The sequence below is a fragment of the Sus scrofa genome, chromosome 1 (genome assembly GCF_054392235.1).
Source record: "Sus scrofa isolate SSC_HxYL_T2T_F1_AM1 chromosome 1, Sscrofa_HxYL_maternal_Yorkshire_Landrace_v2.0, whole genome shotgun sequence".
Taxonomy (NCBI): Eukaryota; Metazoa; Chordata; class Mammalia; order Artiodactyla; family Suidae; genus Sus; species Sus scrofa.
Window position 1 is genome coordinate 78,222,882 of NC_139383.1, and position 26,008 is coordinate 78,248,889.

The 26,008-nt window shown below is 37.5% G+C and overlaps 2 protein-coding genes across 9 annotated transcripts in view; one reads left to right on the top strand and one right to left on the bottom strand.

Moving 5' to 3' along the window:
* Window positions 1-36: 36 nt before the first annotated feature.
* FAM229B (family with sequence similarity 229 member B) lies at window positions 37-14,697 on the top strand. 4 transcript variants are annotated; one of them, XM_084963401.1, is made up of 4 exons: window positions 37-97; window positions 10,681-10,783; window positions 12,897-13,035; window positions 14,475-14,697. In XM_084963401.1, the coding sequence occupies exons 3-4, from the start codon at window positions 12,911-12,913 to the stop codon at window positions 14,590-14,592; spliced, it is 243 nt and encodes an 80-aa protein (XP_084819527.1). In that variant the 5' UTR covers window positions 37-97; window positions 10,681-10,783; window positions 12,897-12,910; the 3' UTR covers window positions 14,593-14,697. The 4 variants fall into 4 exon arrangements, with proteins under 4 accessions (XP_084819527.1, XP_020947067.1, XP_005659450.1 ...); XM_021091408.2 differs by having other exon boundaries at window positions 10,684-10,783; XM_005659393.3 differs by having other exon boundaries at window positions 10,771-10,840.
* Window positions 14,698-23,485: 8,788 nt separating this feature from the next.
* LAMA4 (laminin subunit alpha 4) overlaps window positions 23,486-26,008 on the bottom strand; it is a 152,490-nt gene continuing 149,967 nt past the window's right edge. For all 5 annotated transcript variants that reach the window (XM_084962772.1, XM_084962757.1, XM_084962777.1 and 2 more), the window contains exon 39: window positions 23,486-23,941. In XM_084962772.1, coding sequence (XP_084818898.1) covers window positions 23,796-23,941 — 146 coding nt within the window. In that variant the 3' untranslated portion in view covers window positions 23,486-23,795. The remainder of the gene's footprint in view (window positions 23,942-26,008) is intronic.

The window sequence follows — 26,008 nt, forward strand, 5'->3', positions numbered from 1 at the left end:
CTTGCGTCTCACCGTTGCCATAACGACTGAGCCTCCGGTCCACAGATCCTCGCTGCCTCGTCAACATCTTTGAGCATCGGCAGCTCTGGAGGCCGGGGTAACTGGCGGGTAACCAGGCTTTGGAGTGGGATTTTAAGACGTGTGTCTTTAAAGTTATTTATGAACAGAGGTTTAGTCTTCGTTCACAGTCTCAATACCCGGGGCAGTGGGTCAAATTACGTTTTTTCCAATTCACCTGGGCGGTGCATTAGTTATCTATTCAACAAGCCTTTGTTCTGATAGAAAACGAGTAATGTCAACGAGTACAAAGAAACCCCAGACAAATAGACGTGTACAACCGATACTAGGTGGTTAAACACACTGACAGAAAACGGCGCTTCAGAGACCCAACCAGTGGATATTGAAGCTGTATGCTCTCAACATTAACGTCTAGGCCCTCTGGGGATTCAAAAGAAATTAAGACATAAAAAAAAAAAAAAAGAAATTAAGACATAGATCCTGCTCCAAGAAGCCTCAGTGTAATTGAAGACACAAAATACGCAAAAAATTGTGACGGTATTGTGTGGTGCTGACCATAAGTGTAATATGATTCAGTGGATGAGACAAGTAAATAGAAATCTGATGGAAGAGATGAAATTAAAACTAGGCATTTGATTGATGTACAGTTTTTGGGTAGGACAAAGGAGAAGATTGAAAAATCAAACATTCCTGAAAACGACCAACTCCTAAAATTGGCATACATTGAAAAATACTGTAAACTCTCATCAATTTAGAACAGATTTCAATTAGGATCTCAAGCACTTTAATGAAATTAATATTTTCCACAAAAATTCTGAGGAACTACGAAATACTAGGAAGACTTTCCTACCCCACCCCCAAAAAAGTTTAATTATATGTGCAACTAATGTCTGGTAATAGGAATTGTAATATTCAATTGATTGGAACATCTTAGTCCCCTAACAATACAAATAACAGTTGTTACTATATTTCTCTGATATCTGGTAAGCTTGAACTTGTAGTGGGTGGCTTACGATACTGAGGCTTTCCCACATTTCCATTTAGATGTTTTTCACTTTATTACTCACATATCTTATGATTAATAGGCTACTTTTAACCAAGAATTGTTTGCATATGCTGGACTTTACTCTTAGCTGCTATTGAGAGCATGGAATTGGTGATGGAGGTGCAGTTAGCCACCCCCAACACTTCACTTCAGATCTTGACATTGAAGTCTTAAAGTCTTGGGCTTCCAAAATTTGCAAAGCTTGGTCCAGTTTGTAGGCGGTGATGTGAGTAGATTTGTAACAGTGGGGTACGGTGCTAAAATCATCTGATATTTTGGCCTCTGAAGACCTCTACCTCTCATACAGTGATTAGGTCCTTGTCATTATTCCCTAGAGGTTATACATGGGAAAAGTTAAATTAAGAAAGCCCTAACAAGTGCAATTAATAACTTCAGTCAGGAGAGAATCAGACTGAGAGGGAATTCTGTAGTTGAAGATACTCCTAATTAGACGGAGTGAGACTTCTTTTAAAATATTCAACACACTTTCAGAAAAGCAAGGAGAATGCAAGCCATTCTGGAAGGCTATACATAACTCTAGTGGAATTCTCTCTGATATACTTCCTCTGATGCCAACACAATGGAAAAGAAAATATGATTTACCTTTTAAACCCTAGCCTGTAAGTGGAAGAGGAGGTTGCAAGTAAGTAGGAAAAAAATCAAGGAGACAGTTATCCACAGCAGAGCAGGGAATGGTAGATTAGATTATTGTTTTGAATTCTTCACTCTCCTTTTGCACATGACTGTGCCCTACTGCATGGTGTAGTGGAGTGGGCAGAGTATACATTTTTGCATTATTGACTCTGGCTTCGTCATTTGACTTGCTTTGGCCAGTGGAATATCAGGTATGAAACTAGCAGAGGTTTTAGGTATGCTTGCATGCTTTTGCCTCTTGGTCTTTGCTATTTTTCCTAAGAATAACTACCTCAGGTGGCTGCTGTTTCTAAAACGATAAAGACATGTGACTCAGATCTGAGTCTGAATCTCAACTGAAAGGTGGAGTTCTGCTAATCCTAGCCACACCTAGGTGAAGCAGGTGGAGATTAGCTGAGCAAGATTAACAGCAAGAAAAATGTTTTTGGTTGAAGCTGTGAGATTTGGGGGTGCAATAGCATTGGAGCAATACCTGTCTAACAGACCAAGAAAACAGATGGGGCAAAACTTAATGTGCTAAATATGAGTAAGAGAAAAAATTACTGAGAATTATGCAGACTACTACTGTAAAAGGAAGGAAGGATGGAAGTAAAATTGTATGTAAAAGATGAAGTACATGACCTGGACAAAATGTTGTCTAAGGGGGGAAATTCATGTAATCTTTGAGCTCTAGAGGATCTTATTAATAATAAGAATGTGAATTTGGTAATATAGGGACATAAAGACAAGATGCTAAGATAATGTATTGAGAAGTAAGCCCTGTGAAGGATTTCTTGCACTGTTTTGCTCACTACTATATCCTTAGTACCTAGAACTTTGCCTGGTATACTATAGGCAGTCAATAAATATTTGATGAATAAAATGAAATAAAATGGAATAAAAAGGAAATTAACTGAAGACTAAAACATGTTAAAGGAATAATGAATAGTTAGAAGCACAAAGAAGCAGACTAGAGAGCTGAAAATCAAATCACTGATACAGAGGAAAGACTTGAGATAATCACAGAGAGTACTGAGGTAAAAGACAAAGATACTAAAGCTCTTAGAAGATAATATATATGAAAGGGACAAAGGTAGTTCAACTTAAGATTTTTAAGTGCCCCTGAAATAGAGAACTGAGCAAATGGAAGAAGTGTTCTTACTGATATAAAAAATAGTAAACAAAACTCTATAGATTAAAAGGATGTATTATATTACATGGAAAAGTTTCTATGGAACAGTCAACACTAAGGTATGTTTCCTGGTTAAGTTACTCAATTTTCAGAATAAAAGAATTCTTTAGGTACACATGTAAGAAACAAAAGGGTGTTGCATGGAGAAAAGACAATTAGATTCATCTATAGTACATTCAGTACTGGAAGACATTAAAAAGATGCTACAAAGTTTCGAGGGGTAGAAAAAAATGTTCCAAGAAAAATTGTACTCCTATAGCTTTTCAATTTGTCGTTTAAATACAATTTGAATTTGTGTGCACTGTATTCATTTTTATTTCTGCTGCACACTACATTTCTTTTTTTTTTTTTTTTTTTTTTGGTCTTTTTGCTATTTCTTTGGGCCGCTTCTGCGGCATATGGAGGTTCCCAGGCTAGGGGTCTAATCAGAGCTGTAGCCACCGGCCTACGCCAGAGCCACAGCAACGCGGGATCCGAGCCGCGTCTGCAACCTACACCACAGCTCACGGCAATGCCGGATCGTTAACCCACTGAGCAAGGGCAGGGATCGAACCCGCAAGCTCATGATTCCTAGTTGGATTCGTTAACCACTGCGCCACGACGGGAACTCCTGCACACTACATTTCTGAGCCCATCTCTTTTTCATATAACTAGACAAACACAGCCAACAACAACTAACATGTTATCGACATTCTACCTTCCAACTTTTTCAACCTAACATTCAAGTTTATTAGTAAATTATTTGCCTTCTAGATTATCACAGAACTTTCCAAAGGTTTTTCTAATAGGTTTGCCACTGAATAACATAGACAACTATCCTTTCAAATTCCAGTAATAATTTCCTTGACACATACTGCAGGACCACTATTCTGGTGACTTACATGTTTTAGTTATGGCAGTACCTAATTCTGCATAAGTCAGGATAAATTTTGTTATGCTATGATAACAACTACCCCCTAACTCTCAGTGATGTGACACAACAATTGTTTATTTTTTGCACATGATACATGTCCATTGAGGGGTGTCTGGTGGCTATTCTTTATGTTAATCCTCACTCTGGCACCCAGCTTGCCGAGCTACCACTATTTGATTCATTCCTGGTTTTTGTGGCAGAGAGAAAACAACTCAGGAGGATCTTGCACTGCCATTAATGGCTACTGTTAACTCACTGGTCATATCTAGTCACATGAGCTCCAAGTAATAACAGGGCCAGGAATTATAATTTCTGGAAGACAGAAAGCCAGAAATGTTTGATGAACAACATTTGCAAGTACATCACAAGCACTCTCAAACATGACACCAAAACATAGCATCTGTGGCAGGCAGCCTCAAAGATGGTACCCAGTAATCTCTGCCTCTTGTCTTTGTGAAATCCCCTCCCATTGACGCTGGGCTGGACCTAGTGACTTCCTTCTAATGATCAGACCCCAGACAAAGCCCAGCAGCACCCTGATCTGGGGAGACAGAGAATTTGGAGGGAACCAAGGCAGTTAGGAATTGCAGGGCAGGATGTCAGAGAGGAATGAGTGTACGGAGAGAGTTCTGAAGACTTTCAGGGGATTATTCATGAGCCTTAAACTGAATACTGATCAGTACATGCATGGTGTGGAAACTACTGAAGAACCACTGGAAAGAAGCAGGCAGAATAATCCCTGGGCTTCGCATAGGGCTAGGACTAGTTCACATTTCCAATATCTTGGCGGAACCTTGTAATATATGGGGACACTGAGTTGAGTACACAGAAGGGTGTTGTCTAAATAATGGTGACAAATTAGCCAGGGATGGAAAACTGTTCTGATCTAGCCTAAAAAAGCATCAAACCTAGTCTTTAAAGGACCAAGCTCTTTCTAAATAACTGTGTCCCAGACCAAAATTTGAAAGTACCTAGAGGACTAAAACTCAATCATGTAAAATTAATAGTGTCTGATAGCAAATCAAAAATGGCAAACTTTGCAAAGATATTGAAAAGTATACTCCATGATGATGTGAAAAATCAGTCAGTAAAACCATACCAGGAAATGAGACAAATGAAAGAATTAGTAGACAAGGACTTTGAATCAAATTACAAATGTACTCCATAAATTCAAGAAGGTAGAAGGAAACATGAACGGATTAAGAAGAGACAAATATAATAGACATAATAGACCTGTATTTATTTACTGTAGATAAAATATATACCCTCTAAGATGAAAAATACACTAAATGGAGTTAAGAGCTAATTGGACATTGCAAAAGAAAACAGTGGACTTGAATACACAGCAGTAGAAACTATTTAAAATAGAACAAAAAATAATAAAAGGAAGGTCAGTGAGCTGTGGGAAAACTTTAAACAGCTTTAGTATGTGTAATTTGAGTTCCAGAAGAAGGAAACAAAAAATGCTTGAAGAAGGAGTTCCCGTCGTGGTGCAGTGGTTAACGAATCCGACTAGGAACGAATCCGACTAGAGCTTGCGGGTTCGATCCCTGCCCTTGCTCAGTGGGTTAACGATCCGGCGTTGCCGTGAGCTGTGGTGTAGGTCACAGACGTGGCTCGGGTCCCGCGTTGCTGTGGCTCTGGCGTAGGCTGGTGGCTACAGCTCCGATTGGACCCCTAGCCTGGGAACCTCCATATGCCGTGGGAGCGGCCCAATAAATGGCAAAAAGACAAAAAAAAAAAAAAAAAAGCTTGAAGAAGTAATGGTTGGAAGTTTCCAAATATGATTAAAAATTATAAATCCACAGACTCAAGAAGCTCGGTGAACTTTTATATACAAGAAACAGGAAGAAAACTATACCAAGGACATTATAATCACATTGCTTAATATTGGTGATAGAGAAAACATTAAAATCACCCAGAGAAGAAAAGACACACTATGTATAGAGAAACAAAGATAATAACAATAGCAGACTTTCTTGGAAACAATGCAAGCTGGAGAACACTGTAGAAGACTACTTAAAAATAAATAAATAAATAAAACTGTCAGAATTCTATACCCAGCAAAAATGAAGTTCAGAAATGAAGTTAAAACGCACAAAAGCTGAATGAATCAATAACTAACAGTCCAAGACTGTTAAATGAAAACCTTCAGATAAAAGGGAAATGATGTTGCATGGAAATCTGGACCTACTCAAGGGGAGAAGGAATGCTAAAAATGATAAATATGTGGGTAGATATAAAATACTTCTCTTGAAAGATTTCTTAAAAAGATGATTGCTTAAAGAGAACTAATAATAATGTGTTGGGGCATTTATAATATATGTAAAAGTAAAATATATGACAACAAAGTAATACAGGGTGGGAGAGGGGAAATAGAAAATATACCTTTGTAATTTTCTTTTCATGTTATTGAAGGCAAACTGAAAAGTTAAGGATGTATACTATAAAACCTAAAGTAACTTAAGACAAAACAAAGCAAAATAATACACAAGTTTATATAGCAATAAACCAATAATGAAGATAAAATAGATGCATAAAATACATCCAGTTGTTTCAGAAGTACAGAATAAGAACAAAAGTGGAACAACAACAACAACAACAAAAAAACTGATGGCACAAATAGAATGCAAATAGCAAGAAGGCAGTTTGAATTCAATCATATCTATCACATTACATGTAAGTAATAATAAAAAACCCTCTAATTTAAAAGTCAGAGACAGGAATTCCCACTGTGGCTCAGCGGGTTAAGAACCTGACTTATCTATGAGGATGCATGTTTGATCCCTGAACTCCCTCAGTGGGTTAAATGACCCAGCGGTACCATAAACTGCAGTGCAGTTGGAAGACATGGCTTGGATCCAGCATTGATGTGGCTGTGGTGTAGGCTGGCAGCTGCAGTTCCGATTCAACCCCTAGTCTGGGAACTTCTATATGTGGCAGGTATGACCCTAAGAAGAAAAAAAACTGATTTGAGTCAGAGATCACCAGAGAAGATTTTTAAAAAACAAGACTCAACCATATACTGTTTCTAAGAAAGCCACATTGAATATAATTAAAACTAAAAATATAGGAAAAGATACATTATACTAACATTAATGTATAGAGAGTAGCTATATAAATTTTAGACAAAATATATTTCAGAGCAAAGAATATTACCAGGGATAAAGAAAGATATTTTATAATAATTAAAATATCAATTTATCAAGAGAATGTAATGTGATTAAAAATGTATGTACCTAATAAGAGTTTCAAAACATGTGAAGCAAAAACTGACAGAATTGAAAAGAGAAACAGATAAATAATTATTGTTGGAGATTTCAACATCCTTATTACAATAGTTGATAAACAAATATACAGAAATCAGTAAGAATGCAGAAGACTTTAACAACTCTGTCAATCAACTAATTACATGTATAGAACATATCACCCAACAATAGCAGGATACACATTCCTTTCCTTTCCTTTCCTTTTCTTTTCTTTTTTTTTTGTTTTTGTCTTTTTAGGGCTGCACTGGCAGCATATGGAGGTTCCCCAGGCTAGGGGTCTAATCGTAGCTGTTGCTACTGGCCTACACCAGAGCCACAGCAATGCCAGATCCAAGTCGAGTCTGTGACCTACACCACAGCTCATGGCAACAGCGGGTTCTTAACCCACTGAGCGAGGCCAGGGATTGAACCTACAACCTCATGGTTCCCAGTCAGATTCGTTCCCACTGCACCACAACGGGAACTCCCCACATTCTTTTCAAGTGTACATGGAACAGTTTCCAAGATAGTACATATTCTGACCATAAACAGGTCTCAATAAATTTAAAGGAATTGAAATAATACACAATGTTCTTTGGTAACAATGGAATCTAAGGAATCAGTAACAGAGACATAACTAGAATACCCCCCATTGTTTGAAAACCAAATATCATAGTTCTAGATAACCCATAAATCAAAGAAAAAACTAAAGTGGAAATTTTTAACTGAAGGAAATGAAAACACAAAACCTCAAAATTTGTGAAATGAAGCTAATGTAGTGCTTTGGTGGAAATTTATAGAATTGAATGTTTATGTTAAGAAGACAGGCCTTGGCGTTCCCCGGTGGCTCAGTGGGTTAAGGACTTGGCATTCTCACTACTATGGTGCGGGTTCAGTCCCTGGTCTGGGAACACGTCCATGTGCCATGGGCATGGCCAAAAAAAAAGTCTCATATTAATGACCTAAGCTTCCATTTTGAAAAACTAGACAAAGAAAAGCAAATTAAACCTTGAAGTAAACAGAAAAAAGGAAATACTAAAGACTGGAGTTGAAATCAAATAAATAGAAAACAGGAAGTAGAGAAAAATCACTGAAACCTAAGTATGTTTCCCAGGAGATTAAAATTCTTTTGTGGGCTCCCTTGCTCATAAGATAAATTCTAAAATCTTTAACCTTGGGTTCATGTTTCTGCCTGATTTATCCACTACTTCTTCTCTCTTACTTGGTTTCTTTTTTATTTTCTCTGCTGTGGTCATCCTGGCCTTTCTGATCTGTTGTCCTTTCTCCTGGCACATGACCTTTGCACATGCCCTCTGCACATGCTGCTTCCTCTGATTGCCCCCTTCCCAACTGTCTCAGTGTCTTTGCTTTACACCTATTTCCACCTAGTTAATGCTTGCTTGTCCTTCAGATTTACTCCTAGTCTAGGACGTACCTGACACTAACCTATAAACTCCACTAGGATAGACACTGTATTTGCTTTGCTCAGTATTTTCTCCTTAGCACTTATACATGCCTGGCTTATGGTGGATTATCAGCAAATGTTTATTGTATGATAAAGTAATTCTAACAATGTATCTGTTTTCTTAGGATATGACCCAATTCAGACATCACTATTTTTCCATAGCTCATGACTCAATATCCTGAAGATTGAAAGATCATTATTCTTGGGCTTATAAGAATTAAGATTTCACCATTTATACTTCACTTATATTCATCCATTTCTCTGTAAAGATCTGCTGGAGAGTCAAGTTCATTTTGTCTTCTGATGTATTTGCTCCAGTGCTGGAAAGTTTTATCTTTAAGGCTACTTTTTGTTTTGTTGCATTGTATCACCCATACTAAAGAAGAAACTTGGCACAACTTGTGCCAAATAAAATAGTTTAAAATGGTGGTAATTTAGGGGAATTTAAGAATACTTCACATGCAAATACTTAACTTTGCAGTTTAAAGATAGTATAGCAGTGATTAAAAAGTGAAATCAGTGCCTCAACACTCTGATTTCAAGAATTATGCAAAAAGACATGTGCTGATTGCATTTATGTAACCCAGACATTGGCTTTTTTTATTCCCCAAAACGAGTCTATGATGTAGAAATTAATACCATTTTACAAACTTAGTGATTTGCTCAAAGCCTCAGAGTGAACACAGTGTTCATTTTAAAAACTAATCCCAGTGCCAAAACCCACCATTTTCCAGCTGCCACCTCCACAAAAAACTCAGGCTATTAAAAATTTTGCCATCTCTATGGATCAAATGTTTAAGTCCTAGTGATATATTAGCTAACAATGGCCAGCAATTATTTCACTTTGTCTGACTATAGACACAGTCAATTAAATGGTGTCTCTAAGCTAAAAATTGTAACCAACTGTATACAGATAGCACCCTAGTAAGAAAGAGAAGGTAGAGTTAAGATTTTGTCTAACATCAACTTAATTATATAATGTGCCAATTTCCTATTGCATAAAGCATGTGAAAACAAAACAGTGGGGACTTAGCATAAAATGAAGGTAGTAAAAAAGATTTTCATTAAGGTGAAAGATGCTCACTAGCATTTAATAATTCAGTCATCAGCTATGAAAACTGAAAAAAAAAAATGATTAGCTGAAGCATAATGTCCTGGCTTCAGAGTTAAACTTAAGTATTACATTCAGTGAGGTAAGCTCTTGATATAGAAATTAGGAGATAGAAGTCAGTGCAGAAGATAAGCTTGTTACTGGTACTATGAATTGAAACATTTTATTCTCTAGCAGGTAGGAAGCTATGTGAAAGAATCTCTGATGTCATAATTTCTGGGTGTCACCAGGATATTTAATCATCATTCCTTTGGTGAAGATGGTATGATCAAAAGATAAGCTCAGGTCCAGGGAACAGAATAGAGAGGACAGTACAAGATGTACTCTTCCTTTCTCAGCTGCTATATTTCCTGTCATTTGGGAATTTCAAGCTTCTTTTGAAGAAACAGGAAAGAAGAGGTAGTCTGGGCATTAGGGGCATGAAGAGTCTTACATAGGAAAATCTGTAGAGAAATTTGTGAAGGTGCAGTTTGAAGCTTTGGGAGTGGGATGAGGACATAGGTAGACTGGATGAATTGGGGATATTAGTTAAGGTAAAGTCTAGAAGATAAAGATAATGAGGAAAATCAGGATATACAGTGAGAAGAATTTCTTTTGTAGAGATTGATTACAGTGTGGATCTAGAGTAGATATAAAGTCATTTACAGATTACAATATTTAATATTCTAGTTTCCATCGTGGCTCAGAGGAAATGAATCTGACTAGTAACCATGAGGATGCAGGTTCGATCCCTGGCCTCACTAGTGGGTTAAGGATCCGCTATTGCTATGCGGTGTGTTGTAGGTCGCAGATGTGGCTTGGATCTCGGTTGCTATGGCTGTGGTGCAGGCCAGCAGCTATAGCTCTGATTGGACCCCTAGGCTGGGAACTTCTGTATGCCACAGGTGCGGCCCTAGAAAGACCAAAAATAAATAAATAAATAAAATTAATATTGTTGGGAAATAAACAAGGCAGTGACAACAAGAATAAAACCTTCTCACAAGCTTTAGAGACAATTTTAAAGCCAAGTTTCAGCCTGTTGCTGAAGCTATGAATTGGGACATTTTATTTGTTAGCAGGTAGGAAACTATGTGAAAGAATCTTCTGATGTCACAATTTCTGGGTGTCACTGGAACATTTGATCATCTTTCCTTTGGCAATTCCAGCCTTCTCTGAAAGGTCAGTAGAAGCAATTGATTTATTGACCTCTACAGGAATCATACTCGGCCTATTTTGGTAAGTCTATATATCCTTGATCAAGTTGGTTGAAATGTAATACCTACATAGAATAGTTATACTAAACCATAGGTTTTACTATTGTTTTACTAACTTGTCATTGAGCATAACACTTTTTTCCTTGATAATTGACAAATAGTCTATAAAAGCCATTATATAGTATTCAAATTCTAAAACTTTAATAATTAGTTTTATTATCACAATAATAAACATTTATTAGGCATAGAATATTATATACTAGGCATAGGAAACAGTTATAAGGCATTTTTCATTTTCTCCTGTCTTTGTTGAAGACATGCAGATTTACACAAGATAAAGCTATTATTTACCCACTATGTCCCAGGCATTGTTCTAGGTATTAGGGGTTCAATCAATGGTGACAAAGACAGACAAGGAATGGGAGTGGGGAAGGGGCAATGATTAAGTGAAAACATTTACAAAAAATTAGAGCACTGGTTCTCAACACAGGGAGTTTACTCCCCCTTTCTATCAGGGCACATTTGGCAATGTTTGATGCATTTTTGACTGACATTGGGGGTGAGGTGATGTTGGCATGTATTGGGTGAAGGCCTTTGATGCTCAAAACATCCTGTAGGATATGCACTCCTTCCTCCTTCCCCACCAAAAAATACCTGGCCCTAAATGTCAAATAGTGTCACAGTTGAGAAATCCTGAATTAGTGTTTAGAACTGTTACAGAGCAGAAATAAAGAGTGCTAAGAAAACATATAATGGAGGGTTATATAAGGCTTCTCTGAGAAAGTGAAATGTAAATTCAGGCTTAATGAATGAGTTGACCCTAACAAGTAAAGGGAGGGAGCAATGGGGTGGTTGGGGGGAAGAATTCCAAGCAGAGGCAACAGTAGTCAGTAAGGAGCTGATTTTGTGTAGCTTTGTGTGCATGTGTATGTGCGTTTGTATGTGTATCACCATATTGTATATATCTCATATATACATTATATATGTATATATATTTAATAATGCTCACTAGTTAACTTTATTGAGCATTTAGTATGTGTTGGTTACTTTATTTTAGATGTATTGCCTTATTTAATCCTCACTATTACCCTAGAAGTAAATATTAGTATTATGCTCAATATACACTTGAGAAATATACTTTGCTTAAGACCACATAGTTGGGGAGTTCTATTATGGCACAGTGGGTTGAGGATCTAGCATTGTCACTGCAGTGGCTTGGGTCACTGCTGTGGCATGGGTTCAGTTCCTGCCCCAGGAACTTCCACATGCCACAGGCAAGGCCAAAAACTAAAAAACAAAATTAAAAGTAAACAAACTTAAAAAAAAGATCTATAGATGGGAAGAGCCAGAAATAAGAATTGAACCCAGGTTAGTCCAACTGTTCCAAGGCACTTTCTTATTTAATGCACTATAACTGTAAAGAGGCAAGAGTTAATGAATGACCACCAGGAACAGAGGATTAGCTGTAGATATCATGGCAGATGTGAAACTCCTGTACTTCAAAGGAAAAGAAGGGTTTAGATAGGCAGAGAGGCAGTGGGAGGTCTAACTTGTCAATTGCCATGACCACTTAAAGGCAAATAGAGTTATTTTTTCACACAACAGAAGTGGTCTTCAGTTATGTTAACCAAGGGCTCACTTTACTTTTATCACCTAGGGGCTACTTTGTGTTTGCTGCAAGATTTAAAATTGTATGTAAGGGAGAGATGTGTAATAGACTATATACTTTTACATATATATATTAAAATATGTCATTTTCAGAATGTGTCTATATGCCTATAACAAAATTAATATTAAAAATCCCAGGAGCTCCCTTCGTGGCTCAGCAGTTAACGAACCCGACTAGGATTCATGAGGATGCAGGTTAGATCCCTGACCTTGCTCAGTGGATTAAGGATCTGGCATTGCCATGAGCTGTGGTGTAGGCTGGCAGCTGCAGCTCCACTTTGACCCCTAGCCTGGGAACTTCCATATGCCCTGGGTATGGCTCTAAAAAGAAAAAAAAAATAAAAAATTCCCAAAGACCTATTTGAAGACAATTTTCCCTACCTCTCCATTATTTTAACTTTCTAATCTAGGTTTTCGGTGAATTATGCCTTTTCGGCTTGGGACCCAGCCAAGGAGATTTCCAGTAGAAGGGGGAGATTCTTCTATTGGACTGGAAGTTGGGCTGAGCTCCAGTGCTGCCTGTAACGGGAAAGAGATGTTGCCAACCAGGTGAAAGTTCTCCTTATCCAAATAACCGAGGAAGCATATATTGGTGCTCATTAATACAAGCTTTAGCAGAAGTTCAATTAATGAGAAAAAAGCCTGGGGACATTGCTTTTATGAAAGTAGTATTAACAAACATTGCTGTTATTAAATTAGTATTAACAGATCTTAGATTTTCTTAGCATGGGTCTGTATATTGTACCACTGCTATTATAGACCAATTCTTTTTAGTAAATTTTTAGCAAGTTTTTTTTCATTAATAGTTTTAAGATTAGATAACAGTCAATCAAATAAGCAAACCTTTAGTGCTCTTGCATGCAGGGTGCTGTGCTAGGGAAAAGGTTACAGATATGAAGACGACTCAGACCTTAGTTTTAGTGTCACTTTGGCTTTGACTTGACCTTTGGCAGAAAGAGAGTGATACAGAGTATGAAGATTCTGTAAAATAAAATCATTTTTGCATAATTGAAGAACTGTAATACATAGGATTTGTTCTGCTTTTCTGTCATTTACCACGGCAAAACTTCGAATACTACATTGTTCGATTTCTCATGGTTTGGAAATTTTTAGAACACAGATTTAAGCTTAATAAGGTATTTTAGGATTTCTCTTGTGGTGCAGAAGGGTTAAGGATCCAGTGTTGTCACTGCAGCAGCTTTGGTCACTGCTGTGGCATGGGTTCAATGTCTGGCCCAGGAACTTCCATATGCTGTGGGTGTGGTCAAAAAAATAAGGTAGGTATTTTAAAGATCAGAATTATTCAAGGATGAAATAGGGAAATACTTTGGGAAATACTAAGCACTAATCTTTTGGAATGTTTATGACTGGGTTATTATTTGGTGGAAATGATAGAGGAAATTCAAGCACTAGATGTATTTTAGGACTGAATGTCATTTAAAGTTGCTTTTAAAACTGAAGTTCTATTAATGTTTGAATAGTATGTGGAATAATATGTTCAATTTTGTGTTTTCCTACAAATATTCTAGTTTTTTAAGTCAGTCAACTGGAGTCATATATATATATATATATATATATATGTATACACACACATACATATATAATATACATATATATATACACACATAAACACATACACACGAGTTGCCATAGTAGTATCATTTATATTTACAACTATGCATGCCCCCTCACTTTTTTTTTTTGTCACTTAGCAATCACTGCATACCTTACAAAATGAACAGCTGGAAGGTTATCTTTGTATTTATGAATTTCCTGTGATTAAATGTATGGCAACAATATTTAACGACCATTTTTTTTTGCAAGTCTAAAATGTCTGCTTCATCAGTGGCACTGTGTTATAATTATTTTGTGACATTCAAAGATTTCAGAATGACTTAAAAGAGCTGAATATGCACTCAAAGTTTGGTGCTCTGAAAAAATTTTCTATTTTAGTATCTAATTATGTGTCGTTTGCTTTTTTTATTTAGGCAACTCCGAAGATGCCCTGGAAGTCATTGCCTGACAATAACTGATGTTCCCATCACTGTCTATGCAACAATGCGAAAGCCACCTGCACAAAGCAGCAAGGAAATGCATCCCAAATAGCATCATTAAGTCTTTAGTAGAGGTTTGACTAGGTCAAGGGTAATGGGCCGGTATCATCTTATGATCTGGTAAACAAATAAAAGTGGTGGCACCTTTGGATGATGACAACAGTTGAAATATTTACTTTTAGTAGGTAAAGACAGAAATGTAGTCTGCAAAACATGTGTAGTGATAAGCCATCAGTTATATTTGTTAGATAGGACAGAATAATATTTCACAATTGGAAAGTGTCTTAGAGATCATCTTGCTCATAGTGGATCGTTAATATCTTTATTTCATGATGAAGCTTAAGTCACTTTGATTATCAGTCAGGATGGGCCCATTATAAATGCTTAATGTGTTTGGGCTGGTTTTCCTTTGCTTATATTTGGGTTGCTAATTAGCTGAATCCTTTTACTTGGATACCCTATGCCAGTTTCTGTCTTTCTATCTTTTGATAATACTCTGCTCAGGAATGATTATTTTGAGTGAAAAATGGAGTCCTGTGGGTTTTGCATTTCAGAATATCCAAGACCCAAGAAAATTCTTATTCCATGGTTAATCTGCAAAACATATACACTGCTGTCATATGATAGCTCAGGTTATTGGTGAAATTTATTATAATGAGGTCAAGGCTTTGATTCTAACCCATATTTTCCCAGTAAAAATGACATCCCATCATCCCACCATACCTCAAGTCCCAGCCAGTCATCTTGAAATTGTCTACAGTTGGTATCGAGAAACTTCAGATGGATTTTTGTATTCAATTAGACTTAAGGTCTGGGCCAATTCTTTTTTTTTTTTTTTTTTTTTTAAGGGCCCCACCCATAGCATATGGGGTTCCCAGGCTAGGGGTCAAATCGAAGCTGTAGCTGCTGGCCCATGCCACAGCCACAGCAGCTTGGGATCCGAGCTGCATCTGCAACCTACACCACAGCTCATGGCACTGCCAGATCCTTAACCCACTGATTGAGGTCAGGGACTGAACCCATGTCCTCATGGATACTAGTTGGGTTCATTACTGCTGAGCTCTGATGGGAACTTCCAGGCCAGCTCCTTCTATTTTTTTTTTTTTTCCTCTTCTCAGTAGTCCCAAGAAATTCAGCTTGCTTTCTTTTCCTCTTGATGGTTGCCACCTTTCATCCCACAACATTTTTTTTTTTCCTCCAAAAGACTAACTTCAGTATGAGGTATAGGTCTTTCAGTTTCTTGTCTATTTTTCTGCTCCTGAAGATGTATGTATAAGCCTTTTTAAATGAAAGGTTTATTAGCTTATAATTACATGGACATAGATGCATATGTGCTAAGAAAAGAAAAACTGCCAGGGAATTATAAATGGAAAAATTCTGAGAGCTCATGCAGTGTTGGGAGAGGTTTGAGTGCCAACTATCCACAAAGGGGAAACCTTGTTGAAGATGTAGGGCATTGGGTGGAGTGCTCAGAAAGGTCATGTCTTAGTAGGAGGTCTGAACTAGCAGTAGACTAAGTGCTAAGTTAAGGCAGATTTAACAAAGCTTAAAAATAAGACTTGAGAGAATCAAGGTGATCTGTGAGTAACTTATTTATCTGCCAAATAAAAATTTGATACACCTTAAAGGAAAGGAACAAAATCCATAAAGGAAGTTGCTCAAAGCTGGGGAAAGAATGATGGGAAAAGGGAAAGGAATAAGGAAAAATTCCTCAGCGCTCATACAAGTCTGGGCATAATGTGTTTCAACTATGTGGAAGGATCTTTTAACATATGGAGCATTGAGAAGAGTTCTCAGCAAGATATAACTCATTGAAGGTGGGTGTGGAGTGGAAGATCGCTTTAGACTGAGGGTTGCTCTGAACCTGCTCTAACAAAGCTTAAGAGCAAGACATGAAAGAAAGTCTGATTCCATGTAACTAAACTGCATCCAAGGTAGGGAGAAAGCCTCAAAATTTAAAGAACATAAAATTCAGCACCAAAAATGTAAAATTCATAATGATCAGTGTCTAATAAAAAATTACGAGGCAAGAGAATTCATGCCATGGCTCAGTGGGTTTAGACCCGACATAGTGTTCACGAGGGTGCGGGATCTATACCTGGCCTTGCTCAGTGGGTTAAGGATCTAGCTTCCCCCAAGTTGTGGCATAGGTTGCAAATGTGGCTCAGAGCTGGTGTTGCCATGGCTGTGGTGTGGCCACAGCTGCAGCCCTGATTTGACCCCTAGCCCAGGAACTTCCATGTGCCTTAGGTGTGGCCATAAAAAGGAAAAAAAAAAAAAATACCAAGCATGCAAAAAAGAAGGAAAGTTCAGCATATAGGCAAGAGAATCATTACTTCATAGAAATAGATTCAGGAATTCCCACTGTGGTGCAGTGGGTTAAGAATCCGACTGTAGGGAGTTCCCGTCGTGGCGCAGTGGTTAACGAATCCGACTAGGAACCATGAGGTTGCGGGTTCGGTCCCTGCCCTTGCTCAGTGGGTTAACAATCCGGCGTTGCCGTGAGCTGTGGTGTAGGTTGCAGACGCGGCTGGGATCCCGCGTTGCTGTTGCTCTGGCGTAGGCCGGTGGCTACAGCTCCGATTCAACCCCTAGCCTGGGAACCTCCATATGCCGCGGGAGCGGCCCAAGAAATAGCAACAACAACAACAACAACAAAAGACAAAAAAAAAAAAAAAAGAATCCGACTGTAGCAGCTTGGGTCAGCTTGGGTCACTGCAGTGGTGCAGAGGTTTGACTGCCACCCTGGTGAAGGGGGTTAAAGGATCTGATTTTGCGCAGTTGCAGTTTGTATTCAGTCCCTGGCCTGGGAATGTCATATGCCACAGGTACAGCCATTAAGAAAGAACGAGAGAGAGAAAGAAAGAAAGTGATTCAGAATGGTAGATGATAGCATTAGCACACAAGCTGTCATAAATGTTCAAGTAGTAGATGAAAGCATAATCATAATGAAAAGAGAAATGGAAAATATAAAAAGGACTCAATTGAACTTTCAGTGGTGAAAAATACAGTATCAGTAATAAAAAAAATACACTGAATGGGATCAAGAACTGATTAGACACTGAGGAAAGATTAATGAACTTGAAAACAGAGCTGTACAAATTATCCAGAATGAAATATGAAGAAAAAGGAACTGAAGAAAAAGAGCGTAAATTTTGTATTTCAATATGATACAGTCTAACATATATGTAAATAGCTTCTCAGAAGGAAGAAGAATACTTGAAGAAATAATGGCTACTTTTTTTTTTTTTAACAAATATGATGACATCTGTAAACTCAAAGGTCCAAGTCACTTAACTCACCCCAAGGAGAATAAGAAAACAAAACAAAACAAACAAAAAGCCATGTAATTAAATTGTCTGAAAACCAGAGATAAAGACATCTTAAAACCCAACAAAGGACAGTCATTTAGAGGAGCAACAACAACAAAAGAATGAGAGGCACTTTAAACCAGAAAACATACAGGCAAAAAGGCAATGGAGTGATATCACTAAAAACAGTAAAGACTTTTCAGTAAAAAAAAAAAAGGTGAGATAATTCATCACCAGATTTGTACTATTAAGATATCTTTAATGAAGTTTTTTCATGCAGAAAAAAAATAATACCGGACAGAAATTTGGATCTGCCCAAAGAAATAAAGAGCACCAGAAACAGAAAATATGTGGATAAATATAAAAGCCTTTTTCTCATTTTTAAACATTTAACATAAATGTTTAAAACAAAATAATAATAATTTATATAAAAGTATAATATATGGTAACAATAGCAAAAAAGGAGGAAAATGAGTTTACTTTTTCAAGTGTCTTAGACAATCTATGAAATAGCATAATAATATCTGAAAATAGGTTGTGATGAGGTAAATACGTAATTGTAAACTTCAGAGTTATCTCTAGGAGTTCCCTTCATGGCTCAGTGGTTAGCGAACCCGACTAGCATCCATGAGGATGTGGGTTCGATCCCTGGCCTCCCTCAGTGGTTAAAGGATCCAGTGTTGCTGTGAGCTCTGGTGTAGTTTACAGACGCAGCTCGGATCCCACATTGCTGTGGCTGTAGTGTAGGCCAGCAGCTACAGCTCCAGTTGGATCTCTACCCTGGGAACCTACATATGCTGCAGGCGTGGCCCCCAAAAGACAAAAAGACCAAAAAGAAAAAACATAGAGTTATCCCTAAAAGCAAACAATAACAGGGGGATAGTATACCAGTTGGGGAGATTAAATGGAATAAATATCACTCAATCCTAAAGAAGGCAGGAAAAGAGGAAGAAAGATAATAGGTATAAACCAAACCATATTGATATTTGCATCAATTACAAAAGGCATATACTTTAATTAGAAGACAGATTGTGAGCCTGGCTAGAAAAGATGATGCTATCTATATGAACCTACTTTAGAGTCTCATGCTCTGCCGACTAAGCTATCCAGGCACTCCATGAACCTACTTTAAAAACTAAGAGACAGATAAAAGTATAAAAGAATAAGCATAGATCGCCCATGTAAACATTAATCAGAAGAAAGTTGGAACAGCTATGTTAAAAACGGGCAAGATTTTAGAGCAAGGAATACTAGCAGGGATAAAGAGGGCCATTTCATGATGATAAAGGGGTCATACAATCTTAAAAGTTACGCAGAGCTTCAAAGCACATGAATCAAATACTGATGAAAATAACAACTCCACATTTATAGTTCAACCTCTTTCAACAGCCAGTAGAAGAACAACAGTAAAGCAGAAGACTATTCATTCTTTTCAAGCATGGAAAATTTACCAAGAATAGACCATGATGTAGGCAACAAAACAAAGTATGAAGAGTATGCAAAGTATGTTCCACAACAGAATTAAATTAGAAATCAATAACAAAAATGTCTGGAGACTCTCCAAATATTGGGATACTAAATGATATACTTTCGAATAACGCATGAATAAAAGAGGAAATGATAGCAGAAATGAGAACGTATTTTGAACTGAGTGAAAGTGAAAAAACAACACATGAAATGCATGGGGTGCAACTGAAGTAGTACTTAGAATTAAAGTATTAAATTCTTTCATTAGAAAAGAAGAAATGTCTCAAGTTAATTATCTAAGCTTTTACCTTAAGAAAGCAGAAAAGGTGAGCAAACTAAACCCAGAATAAGCAGAAATAAGGTTAATAATCAAGGAAATAAAAATCAGATAAATAATAGAGAATAATTAATGAAGCCATAATCTGGCTCTTTGATAAGATCAGTAAAATTGATACCCTCTAGGTAGAATTACGAGGCAAATAGACACAGATTACTGATATCAGGAATGAGAATGGGTATATCACTACAAATCTTAACCACTAAAAGGATAAACAGATTTTTCACTGGTATCAATTCTTTAGTCTTCTAAGGCTTCTACCTTGAGTAAATACCTTCCACATCCCTTACTAGGCAGGTGCTTTCTGTGAAGGGAATAGTATAAACAGGTCTTACGGCAACCCCATGGCATCATGCTTTCATAACCTTCATTCAGGTTGACATCATCTCATGAATCATCCATCTCTAGAAAACATTTGAAAACAGGTTCTCCGAGGTTGCTGATTGGGCTCAAAGTCTATAAACTGGCTGGACTGGTGAGGGACTCAATGCTGACCAGCCGTCATCACTGCCCTTCCTTCCTTGGGGGAATCAGTTGCTTTTTTGGCTGGCCATGTCATGTTACATTCCTCTTGTGTGTGTGCCTCTCTGTTGTATGATTTAGCAGATCATCAGGTTTTCACCCCTAAAACTCGTTTACACTCTGCCTACCCCTTCCTGCCCCCTAGCAGTGTCCTCTGGGAACAGTATCGTCTGGCGTTACGAATTATAAATTCAGTGGCCTCATCAATGGTAGCCAACCTTTCCCCTTACTTCAGGACTTGAAAGGTTACCAAAGACTTGAGGGGATGCCTTTCGTCCCTCTGATGGGCTATGCCATTTCCCCCATCTCCTTTCCATATCTTCAGGCAAATCAGAGATTCCAGAAGCTCAGGAACCCAAGTGGAGAAGTCACTATCACTTTTTCCTTTCGGAAGATTGTCAGGCACTTTTTAAGTGATGGCCTTGGGAGGCGAGACGAGGGGCAACTTCTATGGAAACTTTGCTCCCCTGAAATTCACTCGATGAATATTTACTTAGCATATAGCTACGTGTCAGGCACGGTTCTGGACTCTTATATCAGTGGATAACAGGCAAAAATTCCTGAAGCTTACATTCTGGACAGTACCACTTCTGTGGCCTTTCTTTATATAGACTGTGTGATGTGTTTATGGTGTGTTGGGGGCATTTGTGGCTTCACATTGGTGGTTATACTGAAGTGGCTTCTGAGCCAGTTCTGAAAGAGAAGGGATTGGCTCCACACCTCACAGTTTGGTGACACTAAAATGTGTATTTACTGCTTTATGGTCCTAGTTTATAGGCTGTAGTCACCATTAAAGTAAGAAAAGACCCTATTCAAAAGACTTGACACCCTATTCTACCATGTTACATACAAGAAAATGGCCCAGGGAACAGAAATACCCCAGTGTCTTCTGAGATGCCCCCTTACAAAGTGTACGCTGAGAATTGAGGTGGTTCTTATTGCACAAAGGGTAGGTAGATAGAGATATTATCCTAGGCTTACAGAATGGGAAGTGTGTATCTATAAACGTGTATGGTAAACACTTAAAACCATACTTCCTGATAACATCATTTTGGCTTCAGCTTCTGTTGCTACGTGCTTGACTCTTTTTGTGTTTTCCAAGTCACAATTTCAAGATAAAATTTTCAATTTTTGGAACTCATCTTTTCAATACAAGCAGATGATAGGATGTTGCTTCACTGGGAAGCTGCAGAATGGTGCCCTCACCCATTCAGCTGTGGCCCTGAGAGGATGGAAGTGGGACAAGGTCCAAATAGGGCTGCTCCTTCAAACTAGGGCTAAGGGAGGCCTCTTCATTTTGCAGGGGCCCTGAACTTCCAGGGGCCATGAATGACAACTGGTCCAAGTTACTTTGAACACTTAATGCATATTTCTGTATATGAAGTTCTGATATACTAGGTTTAACTCAAAGAAAAGACATCCTACTACTTTCTCCTTAGAAGTTGAGAGAAGACGGGGTTCTTTCTAAGAACTGAAGCTATTTTAGAAGGTCATTGTTGAGAGGGTCAGCAAATATAGGTCAATAGAAATACTAACTCTGCAAAAAAGTAGCCTCGTAAATTGTAGAGAAGGGAGACGAATTTTTGTGGTTTTAGTCTGCATATATATGAGTCTGTGTACACCCCTGTTTGGAGCTACTGGAGGTGCAGCCAGGTCTGTAGCATGGCTGGTTTAGTTTACTTGGGGTCACTGCTAGGAATGAAGGGATAGAATGGCACTCTAGGATGTCCCAAGAGTCTTTTGGAAAAGAAAATGGTAGGCTGTTTTAGAACTACTGCCCTGCTTGGGTCCGATGGAGGGCAAACTTTGAAGGCTTAGTATGTTTTAAGCATTGGTTCAGTCTGTACTGGTTAAGGCCCTAGACCATTGGATTCAGACTTTAGCCCCAAGGCCACATAAGCCTCTCAGAAGGTTTTGTTTGGTCAGCTCAGTATCTTGCTGTTGTGACTACTGCTGTTTTAATTTTAAATAGTTACTAACCGAAAAATCAGGCCATTTCAAACCCCTCAAACTTCATGGTTCCAGCTTCTTTTGGAAATGTTGGCCCTTCAAGACTTGTGTTCTAGCCTGTAATAACTGGCTAAGTACCTGCTGCCTTTCTAGATGAGCCATGGCAAGTGCCCTTTTGATTTTCTGTCAGTCCCCACCAACACTGGTCCTTTATGATGCCTGACTCTACAGGCAGTTGAGATTTTGACTCCAGCTGTAGAGACCAGCTGAGAACTAGCCTGACTGTCCTCTGGAGGCAAGAAGCAAAGGGACAGTCATGCTGCCTCTGGAGGCAGGCAGCCTTATTTCCAATTCTGGCTCCCCAGTCTAGCTGAATGACAGCCGGCAAGTTATTTAACTTTTCTAAATCTCAGGTTTCTCATGTACAAATGCTACCTCAAAGGATCAGCGTGATGATCAAATGAAATTAATTTAGTTAATTGTGGAGGCAGGCTCTTAGAAAGTCTTCTTTGAATAGACGTTAGCTATTTTCATCTATCATCATCATCATTAATGAACCTGAGACATGAGGGCAACAGGGGAATGTAAATAATAGCATATATATGTAAGAGATTATTTTAGTCCCTTAGTAATTCCTCAAAATATGTTATACTCCCTTCCCTTACTCCAAAGTTATTCCTCTTACAATACCGTCAAACCTGTTATGAGGGCATATTTTCTCACATTTTGTCAATGTAGATTATCTTTTCAAATATAATTCTTTTTTTTTCACTCTCTATATTGTAATATTCTACCAGCCATCAAGCTTGTTTTTTCCTTTTCTAGACTTTATTAATATAAATACCTAAGAAATGATTGTAACATTTTAGAAATAATACTAGTTATTTTGCAGGTACATGGGAAAAAACTTTTAACAAAAGAACTTTTAAGTTGAATTGTATGATTTTGTCTTATGCTTTTTGCTATAATGTCCTCCATGATTCCTACAGAACACACAGTAACAGTATCCTACAAGAACCTTCCCTCAGATACAACTTTATTTTTCTTTTAAGGAGGTAAGGAAAAAAAAAGTAGGCATTTATTTGATTGAGGCATTCTTTTTTTCTTATCTAGAAACGTATTACTATTTTTTGATAATTTGTTAGAAATTTGCTTTATTAAACCTTGATAAACCTAAAATATTCTTGCTATACTGACAGACCAAACAAAAGTGCTAAAAGCAACTCTATCATCTAATTTTAGATTTTATGAAAATTAGTAAATCTTTTCAGGATAAAGAAAGCATACCAAAAGTATTTTGGTACAGATTCAACGTTATTTTCCCTAAATGAAAGATGAATCTGAGACTCTAGCCACACTTTAAAAATGTGTACCAGTGTTTATTTAGAATCCTTTCTATTTTATTAGAAACAGGAACAGTAATTTCACCAGCAAGAAATAATACAAGGCAGGAAAGTTTAACACTCCTTTGATTGTTGTCCATGGCAGACATTTTGGATCCAAAGTAAGAATCCGAATAAGAAATTATAAACATCCAGTCCCTGATGATTCATTTAAGTCCTGCTCAACTAGATGAAAGCTTCCACTGAGAGGAAGAGTCCCCTCTCCTGGCTGGCTTTGTTTCTTTCAGTGCTCTGAAGAACTTTGTACTTGGGGAGCTCTGCTGTGTCAGGCTGCCGGACAGGAGTTGATGCTCACGGCACCACTGACGAGGGCTGCTTTACTGAAGCTCACTGGGCGCCCATCAATCACAAAGTGACGGATGCAGCCTGTGAAGGGTCTGCCAGGGGCCAAGCGTGGTGTCAACAGAGACTCTGAAAAAAGAAATGGACACAAAGATTGCAGCTAAGGCATTCCAAAACCAAATATTACTTTGTGGCAAAAACATACATCATACCTGCTCACATTATCAAGATGACTTACCTGTCAAATTTATCAATTTCCTTGAAATATTATCTGCTTTTGAAGTAATAACATACGGTTAATTTTAAACATATGGTAATTTTGAAGTTTTGCCATGTTTTCTGTGATCAAATTTCTGGATATAATTCAACTGTATATTTACCACTAAAATTTACAGCTTACATGTACAGCCTCAGCAGTGAATTTTGGGAATATATCTATGCTTTTCAGAGTTAATTTCACCCAGGCCTCACTTATTTTGTGTGATTTACTCAGAAAGTGGAAAGAAATTTTAGCTTCAACACTCTTGTACTTAGTTAATGTTTCTGTTTAATTTGTATCATTACCCTTCATCCTTAATCCTCCACATTTTTGCCAAGCTCATAAAATATAATGAGAAAATAATGAATTCAAATAAACTAAATTTTAATTTTTCTGAGCTCAGGGCTTAAGAACTATAAATATGATAATGATAAATAGCCTAGTCTTTGTGTGGGTACAGGTGCCCTGGGGTATGCCAGGGGAACTTTCTTCCCTTATCTTAATTAAAGATCTAGACGAAGTCTTATGCTTATTAATTGTACAGACACAATTAAATGTGTTGAGATGATAGAAGTAATATAATTAAAGCAATTTAGAAAGCTTAGAAATATCATGAAATTAAAATCCATTTAGTCAAAGCTTATTATGTACAAAACAGCTATGTGAGCAGTAGTAGATAAAAGATGGAAAACACTTAGAAATTAGTAACACAGGAAGGAACATATAACAGGACAGAAAATTAAATACCATCTAGCAGCCGTAGTAAGTTTTCTCAGCAATGTAGATTAAGAATATGCAGAAGCTTTGTACTGAAAATAAATTATGGAAATGGCATTTCATAGTCAGAATGATAATTGTCAAATTTTAGTTTTGGAAGAGGTCTAAGAGATCAATTCCCTTTGTCTCTAGATTAGTATGCTGTATATATTATTTGAGCCCGTTCAGTATACTTCATCATCAGAATTAAGATGAGCGAACAGGAGAAAATATAAGGGGTAGTAACATCTATTTCTTCTGTTCATCTTGGATACTAGTTTTAGAACATGGATTTTGATCCTGCCCATGCTTACCACCCTTTGGTTCATGGGGTAGATTAATTCTAGAGGAAATAGTTCATATAGAAATTATGGACTGCATAATTCACCTCAAAATTTATTGTAGGTAGTGACAATAAAGTGCCCCAGAATCCTAAGTAATTGATTAACAATAAAATCAACACATGATTTTCAGAGCAAACATTCCTCAGGTTGAAAGCTTGACTACATACAGGATAATACAGGATTTTCAGTAGAGGAATGAAGGGTCATTAACTCAAAAAATTCTAATTTTGATTTTTAAATGCCATATAGTAAAGTTGTGTTTTGTCATATAGTTCATTGAATTTTAGTGTATTAACTTTTTATTCATAGAAATGTGTTAACCAGGGTTCTGTCTGGTTGGGATTCCAAGAGATTTCAGTGCATATAGGGGTTTAATTTATGCCTAATTGCCTTTAGTTATTCTTTTTTAAGCCCCACTTTCTGATGTGATTTTAGTAGAATTAATCTTGAACAGCTCAAAACGATGTGATTAATTACATTTAGCTTAACTTATAATTGCTTTTGTTTTAGGCTTGCTGGCATGATTTCTAGGTGGAATTTAAAAGCTGCAGTGGTGTAGTGGGCTGGGGGGTAGGTGCCCCCTGGCTTTGCTAGTTCAAGTGTGCTGGCTCATTAGCTAAAATTTGCTATTCATTATATGTTTCAGGCAGTTGGCTTCAGTTATATCTTGCCCACCCAGGCTGTGGAGCTTAGCAGTTCCTATAGTGAGAGATGATGGCAGTGTGTGTAATAGTGGGATAAGGCTCTGAAAACAAACACAAATGAGACAGACAAATATTTGTTTAAACGGTATAGTAAGCACTTTGGGTGCAAAGTAAAGAACAAATACTGTAACTT

What these genes read in the sequence shown, in the direction of transcription:
- FAM229B (XM_084963401.1), top strand. Translation starts at nt 12,911, where the DNA reads ATGCCTTTTCGGCTTGGGACCCAGCCAAGGAGATTTCCAGTAGAAGGG. An exon ending in AAAGAGATGTTGCCAACCAG is followed by an intron (nt 13,036 to 14,474) that starts GTGAAAGTTCTC and finishes TTTTTTATTTAG; the next exon opens with GCAACTCCGAAGATGCCCTG.